Source organism: Rutidosis leptorrhynchoides, chromosome 11 (assembly GCF_046630445.1).
Source record: "Rutidosis leptorrhynchoides isolate AG116_Rl617_1_P2 chromosome 11, CSIRO_AGI_Rlap_v1, whole genome shotgun sequence".
Lineage (NCBI taxonomy): Eukaryota > Viridiplantae > Streptophyta > Magnoliopsida > Asterales > Asteraceae > Rutidosis > Rutidosis leptorrhynchoides.
In genome coordinates this window covers 102,960,453-102,968,691 of record NC_092343.1, presented here as the reverse complement: position 1 = coordinate 102,968,691, position 8,239 = coordinate 102,960,453, and the positions used below count along the sequence as shown (strand labels likewise).

Genomic DNA, 8,239 nt, shown 5'->3' with positions numbered 1-8,239 from the left:
CTTTTTAAATGTTTATATTTACATATAATCTTAATTTTTGAAAAAAACGAAAAAATAAAAATAAAAATTTCCCCCTAAGAAATGCTTACCTCTCAAAAACTCACGTAGAATTCTCACTTGACCTTTTTTTTAGTTTCATTTCGGGCCCGATATTTCAACTTGTTTTGTCTGAGACTTATAATCCTGAAGTGACAACCTGCTTTGCAAGTTGTCCGGAGTCGCGCATGTTGAACTTTTGTGGCCATGAAGGGGTTTTTTTTTTTTTTTTTTTTTTTTCTTCATGGATTTGAACTCCTTACCTCCATTTCTATTAAGTAGAAAAAGTAAGAATCGCCACTCGGCTACCACCTCATGGTTATTCACATTTGACCTCTTTAGATAGAAGTCGAGTATATATTTTTAGTATGATATATTTCTTGTTAGAGTTGTTATCCGGGAGAGCAACATTTTAATTCTGATCTACTCGGTCTATCAGAATAGTATGTTTCCGTTTCCACTTTTTCTGATCACCTCAAGATTTGAATCTACGACTTCTCGCAATTAGTTTACCGCCCTTAACTAGTCTCAACTATCTTAGGATGGTTCGTGTATTTAATAGTACGTCGAGCTAGTTAAAATGGGTACATGGAAACACGTATTAATAGGATAAATTACCGAATGATCCAGCTATGATCAAAATGTCTATGGCTAGTTCAAATGATAGTCTGTTGTCTCATCAGTTTAATTTATGCTTTGTTGTCTTCTTAACTAAGATAAGAGGAGCTTAATTGATTTATCTTCAAATGTACAAATATATAGATACCTGATGTATATCACAAGGGTAAAGCTTCGTTTTCATGTTTAAGTAAGTCAACGCTATTTTTTTAATTTATGTGATTAAGTGAGAATTATACCAAAAGCATGATACTTTAATTTCCACCACATCTTAGCCATCACGAAAATGAAACTAAATAATTAAAATTGCCATGTGGTGACAACTTCTTGTATGACATTATTAAGTAATAAGTTTCTCCTCTAATCAACTATAAAATGAGCCTTGATATATTAACATTTCAAATATCTCACAAATACAACTCTTTCAGATTTAAAAATGGCTGTTTTCAAAAACTTACTTTGTGTTTTCATGCTTCAAATGATGGTTCAAGCACTCTTGTTGTCGCATGTCAACGGCCAAGGTTTGAAAGTCGGGTTCTATGAGAAATCGTGCCCTGAAGCCGAAAAGATTGTATATAAGGTCATCAGCGATGTTATGGCCGTTGCACCATCACTTTCTGGCCCTTTGTTGAGAATGCACTTCCATGATTGCTTCATTAAGGTATGTAATATGCCCAGGGCCGGTTTTAGGGCTGGGCGACCAGGGCGATCGCACAGGGCAGCAGCTGATATGGGGGCAGCAAACAAGAAGCCTCATGTGAATTTACTGGTATTTTTTCAAGAAAAATTAACGAGTTTTTGTGGGAAATAAAAGTCTCGCAGTAAGTTTCGATAATGGCAGAAGAAAGATGTGAAAAAGATGACCATTTTTCACAAAAGTCCCTCTACTCTTTATTATTTAGCAAACCAAACCCACATGAACTGAAAAATTCTATAATTAACCCCAAATATTTATATTTGATACGTAGTACGGAGTATTTATTTACAAAAACAACTCGTTAGTATTAGCATTTTTTTCTAAAAGCACAAGTACAACTCGTACGATTTTAATGTATTTGGTAGTAGAATATAATTAATATTTCTTAAATTTTTAGAATCAATATTATGAATCTTTAAATTAGATAGAATAATATAGCTTTAACATGATATATCTAAATTCAAACTACAAGGTCTACAGGCTTGTTTTATTTCATTTTATAAAAGTGATTTAACTTTTAAAATTTACTAGAATTCCAGTTTTATTTGTTACCCAAATAGTTCATATTATATTTAAGTTCCTTTTAGCCTTTTAGTGGGAGGCGTCTTCGGACACGGGTAAGATGGGCAACCGTTCAGAGCACAAAAATATAGAAGAGTCTAAAAATTTGAATATATTAGTTCAAATATTTTGAATTTCGCGAGTATAATTTTATTTTGAATTTCGCAAGCATAAACTTATAAGGGGCATTTTCTGACTATATCGCCCAGGGCATCACAAAGTATAGGACCGGCCCTGAATATGCCACCCTCATTCCCTTCTTATTATTTATAAACGTATATGATAAAAGATTTTGTCTTTGTTTAGGCTACTCGATCGACTATTTTTTACTCAGAGGTACAAGGTTTAACGATATTATCCCATGATCATTTTTTACTATTTTCCTTGACACCCAAATATGTTGCTAGGATTTTTAAGTCCGAAACCTTAAGGATGTCAGAACTCAAACCATTATAGGCTACTTTGTCATGGACACTTCATTTCTTTTATAACACATTATATACTTTATGTGTCCCTCTAGCGAGATTGAAAACACAATCTTCTGGTTGATGGATCACTAATCATATACTGCTGAATACCACACCTATTAGTTAATACCATGCATCCTTATTTAGTTATGCTAAACTTTTAATTCTATTATTTAGTAACATGCATATCATGATAGTCAATAACGTTGATGAGTTTTGTGACCTTATAATTGCAGGGTTGTGATGGATCGGTTTTATTGGATTCTCCAACTAATCAATCAGAAAAATTCTCAATCCCAAATCTAACCTTGAGAGGGTACAACATCATTGATAGGGTGAAGACAGCTTTAGAAAAAGCTTGTCCTGGCGTGGTTTCATGCGCTGACATCGTAGCCATTGTTGCTAGAGATGTTACTGTTGCGGTAGACTTCTTCTGATCTAAAAAATAAACTTCATGTCTACAACATTATTGGAACAGATTGTTTTTATCTTATATCTAATTATTATTTTGTTGACAGACAATGGGACCACATTGGTACGTAGAAACTGGTCGAAGAGACGGAAGGGTGTCCCTAATCAGTGATCCGTTAAATCCTGTATCTGGCTTGCCACCATTTTTCTTGAACATTACTAGTTTGAAGGCCTCATTTGCACTAAGGGGACTAAACTCAAAAGACCTTGTTGTTCTATCAGGTACCTATTTTTTTATTTTTTATTTTTTACAAATTCAGTAATGTAGAAAAGAAAAACAGTAAGATGCTATGAATAAACGGTTAAACGCAGTGGCAGAATGAGAAATTTGCTTTAACAGGTGCAAAATGTTATAAATTTGAAAAAAGCAAGTAAACGAGCGCAAAATGTGGACTTTTAACATATGAATACACTAAATGTCAAACATTAACACATAAATACATTGAAAAAAATTTGGGTCGTCGGGGACAGCGGGCCCTAGCTGACCGTTAATAGGTCCTCCCAGGGGCGAATTTAGAGGGGGGGCAGGGGGGCGCCCGCCCCTAGTCGATTTCAAAATTTTAGTGTAAAAATTTGGATTTTTTTCATTTTGCCCCAAACCCAAAAGCCATTTGCCCCAAAACCTACATATTTTGCCTCAAAACCTTCAAATTTTGCCCACAATTCTCTAAATTTTGCCCCAAAACCTTCAAATTTTGCCCACAAACCTTCAAATTTTATCCAAAAACCTCAAAATTTTGCCTAAATACCTCCAATTTTTGTCCCAAAAACTCCATATTTTGCCCAAAAAAGTTGCTACGGTTTTAAAAAAAAATTTCGCCCCCGGTGAAGAAAAATCCTGCTTCCGCCACTAGGTCCTCCCCTGGTTAAACGGATAATTTATTTTCTGTTATCGCTAATCGAAAAGGGGAATATCTTTTACTTAATTATACATGGTCTAACAGTGTTATCATGTGACCATGATCAATATTCAGGAGGACACACCATAGGAATGTCTCATTGTTCATCATTCACAAGCCGCCTCTACAACTTCACGGGGAAAGGCGATACCGACCCCACCATGGACCCAAACTACATTGCGCAGTTGAAGAAGAAATGTAAACCAGCAGACCCAACCACAATAGCTGAGTTAGACCCAGGGAGCTTCTTGACATTTGATGACTCTTACTACAGACTACTGACTAAAAGAAGAGGTCTTTTAACATCCGATGCAGCTTTGCTTGACGACCCCGAGACTAAAGCGTATTTGATTCAAGCTACTGGCCATGATTCCACTTTCTTTGAGGACTTTGGTGTGTCTATGATTAAGATGGGCAGGATTGGGGTTCTTACTGGTTCTGAAGGTGAAGTTAGGAAAGTTTGCTCTAAGATTAACTAATAAAGTCAAATTTTTTTTTTTTTTTTTTTTTTTTTTTTTGTTGAATTGAACCCAAATAAAAGCTTTGATCAAGAGCTCTTGATGAGTAAAAACTCATAGTTGAATCTGTTTGTGAGTGTGTAGGTAAGCATCTCTAGACAAAAGGGTGGTTGTATTTTTATTTCATTTTGTGTAATTAAAATTTGAAGAAGTTGATTCTATATTTCAGTGTATCTTGTTTTGTCGGATTTGTATGTACATAACTATATTTTTATTTACATATGGACATATGTGATCACACAATTTTGCATTTAGACACCAATCATATATAATTTTATACACAGAATTTTATTAATATAATCAAAAAATTACAACTTTATTGTTACGAATTTTATGGACCCTAACAAGAACATATGATTGTGGTATCGTCAATTACATAACTCATGGACGACAAACGAATAAAATGAACTATAAAACAATAAATAAACGATAAACGACACAATAATTTTATACGGTATATCCAAACTCCATTGGCATGGAGGAGAGTTTAGTCCACAACGCAAACAAGAGATTTTCATCTATTAAATTTGTACACACTGAAAGAATGAGGTTAGGGTTATGTTATATAGAGCCAAACATAAGGAAACAACTTGCTGGCCAAGACATAAATCGCGTTTAGCGACCCATATGTTGCGATCCGCGACATCATCTACATCTGAAATATCAAACAACTTGACTATGTTTCTCACGTTTTGACACTTGACCTCGCGCCTAGTGACTTCATCCTCGCGATCTGCGAGGTGCTCTTTTACTTCCTTATTCAAAATTCTACATACTCAACAATCTCCCACTTGGAGATTTCAAACAAAACCTACACCGATCTTTAATGGAAAATCACCTCAACTGTCAATCATGTTTAAACTCCTACAACAACTCCCGATTAGCTGATTAACAATTACTTTGATATCTTCAGATGAATTGCTCAAAACTCGCCGCACTTCCACATCGGCATGCTATGAGGGAAGGAATTATTTCGACAAAAATAACATCGTTGAGTGATAATCCAATCTCTTAGTTACTAGCTTGAGTCACCTCTATTTATTCGCCACATTGAATTGTGGGAGACTTTAATTACAGGATTTAACACGATACCACATCTCCCCACTCATCACTCTAGACATATCCAACCCTGCCACTGACATGTCCATGATCACCCATACATATTACAAGTCTATCTATGGTTTTCATTCCCAGCAATAAAACAATCCAACAGACACCCTCGTAGACTCTTCTTCAAGGCTCTAGTGAGAGCGCAATCAAAACCACAAAATCTACACCTTTTCCAACTTTCGGCTTTCACGTTGGTATACTGACCTCCTCATAGCGTTATGAATTTCACAAACCCATCTCCTCACCCACGCATACTCCTACTGTACGAGTAAGGACCATACCGCAGCTGGAGATGAAACTCGGTTCGTACCACCGGTCAGTCGCAAATTACTTTACCATTGAAGAGTACAACAAGTATTCAAAGCCTAGTGTTATCCGGAATCAACACACTAATTTTGAGAACATTGTAGAACTACGTCGCACATATATTCACAACTGCACTAGTCGTCGGACTCCCACTATCACGATAACTTCCGTCGGTTACAAAACTCATACCGAGTTCTCGACACCCTCAACAATCCTAGAAATTTCAATTTCCCGAACTAGTAAGATTATCCACACTCTCCATCTCCTAAAGATTCTTAATTTATGACCCTCAAAGAATCGCTCGATTTGGTAAACTGTCCTTAATCAAACCTTACCACCTATCGGACATGTTCTATCCAAAACCCTTCGACAATCAATTTTCTTAGTAAGAAGAATCTCTAACCCGCTTGCATATTCCAAGCATCTATAAATACCCGACCAATCACCTCGTCATCCAGTTTGAAAACCCACAAGTATCCAAACTTCCCTAATAACTCCCGTACTATCAATTTCCAAATGGATGTGATCTCGTTCGTTACCCAACTGCCCTAACCTAAGAGAAAACCACCATATTGAGCTCCCTTAACAAACCATCATCCTTCAAAATCTAGGTTGTATCGCCCAACGTTTCACAAGACAAACTGTCTCGCACTCGCATCATCAAACCATCAAACCCAAAACGTTCATCCTGAAACTGCAGCAACTTTTTAAAATCATATATGAAAATCCAAATATCCAATCATATCTAAATTTTTACCACATATAGATCTATATGTCTTCTACCTATAGTCTAAAATTGAAGGCGATCTAACGGTTAACTGTCACGACCCTACTTTTTCCGTTATCTTCTTCCGTGTATATTTAACGTCCGTTAATTGATATTCGTGCCACGTCATTTCTATGACTTATATTATTATTTGAATAATAATATATTCCCTATTATATGTTATATGAATATATGTGTTCGTATTTAGAATTGTACGTTTCTACGTATCGTGGATTTCTATCTGGTAAATCATTTCAGTTTTCAAACCAATAATCAGACTTTTGTGATTTTTGAATCCAAATTATTTTATTTATGATATTTCTATATCATATGAGTTTATAAGATATTTCTATATTTTATTTTTCGCGTGTTTGTGTTTCTTCCGAAGATTTAATCGTGTAACGGTGTTTTCGCGAATCGGGCTTCGTTCGGGTTTTCGGCCTACAAGCTATTGAACATTAATCAAAATTAGGCTAAATGGGAGCCCAATCCCACCCATTTTTGGCCGAAACTCCTTAGCGATTGGAGTATTTTGTCAAACTTAAAAACTTGTAACCTTAAACCTAAAAGTCACTATTTATTTATTATAAGACTTAGTTATTAATTAATTATGATACAATTTAATTATTAAATAGTTATAGTTTAATAATTATAATAAAATACTTATGATATGTGTAAAGTAGTTATCCCAAATGCTGCACCTCCTGCCGCGGGTGGTGGAAATGGTAATGGTAATGGTAAGTCGAAGAATGGTGGTACTCAAAAAGTTTGCTATGAGTGTGGTAAGCCTGGACACTTCGGTGATACTCGTCCTGATCAGAAGAAGTTAGCTAAGAACGCGCGTGGTAGAGTGTTCAATATTAATGCCAGAGATGCAGAGGAAGACCTAAAACTTGCTGCTGGTACGTTTTTGGCCAATGATCTATCGGTTTATGTACATTTTGATTTCTAGATGATTTAATTTTTGTGTCCAATAAATTTAGTCCTAAAATTAAAACTCCGTTAACTCCTTTAGATAGAATTTATGCTGTAGAGGTAGCTAATGGTAAGGTGCTTACTGTTAAGACTGTGTACCGTAAGTGTAATATTAAACTGGCTGATAGAGACTTTGAGGTAGACTTAGTGCCGATTGAGCTAGGAAGTTTTGATGTTGTTATTGGTATGGATTGATTATCCGAAAATCTTGCTGAAATCGTCTATTATGAGAAAGCCGTTCATATTAATCGTGTGGTTGGAGAGCCACTGATGGTTTTTGGGGATAAGAAATGCAGACAGTTAAATCTCATTAGCTATTTGAAAGTTCATAAATATCTTCACAAAGGCTGTCATGCTATTCTGGCCCATGTAGTAGAATCTGACAACGAAGAAAAGAAGATTGATGTTGTCTATCTCGTTAAAGATTTTCCTGAGGTATTTCCCGAGGATTTACCTAGACTTCCGCCGCATTGCACGGTAGAATTTCAAATTGATCTTGTACCCGGTGCTGCTCCTGTAGCACGTGCTCCTTATAGACTCGCTCCTTCTGAACTTCAAGAATTGTCAAGTTAACTTCATGAGTTGTTAGACAAAGGTTTCATTCGTCCCAGTTCGTCCCCTTGGGGAGATCCTGTTTTGTTTGTTAAGAAGAAAGACGGTTAGTTCCGACTATGCATTGATTATCGTGAATTGAACAAGGTTACTGTTAAGAATCGTTACCCTCTTCTAAGAATTGATGATCTGTTTGATCAGCTCCAGGGTTCATCCGTTTATTCTAAGATCAATCTCTGTTTTGGTTATCACCAATTACGCGT

At 35.8% G+C, this 8,239-nt stretch overlaps 1 protein-coding gene across 1 annotated transcript; it reads left to right on the top strand.

The window, feature by feature from the left end:
* Nucleotides 1–1,090: 1,090 nt before the first annotated feature.
* LOC139877076 (peroxidase 27-like) lies at nt 1,091–4,228 on the top strand. The gene is made up of 4 exons (XM_071864485.1): nt 1,091–1,315; nt 2,616–2,801; nt 2,898–3,072; nt 3,825–4,228. Exons 1-4 carry the CDS (start codon nt 1,091–1,093, stop codon nt 4,226–4,228), a joined length of 990 nt encoding a protein of 329 aa, XP_071720586.1.
* The last annotated feature ends 4,011 nt before the right edge of the window (nt 4,229–8,239 follow it).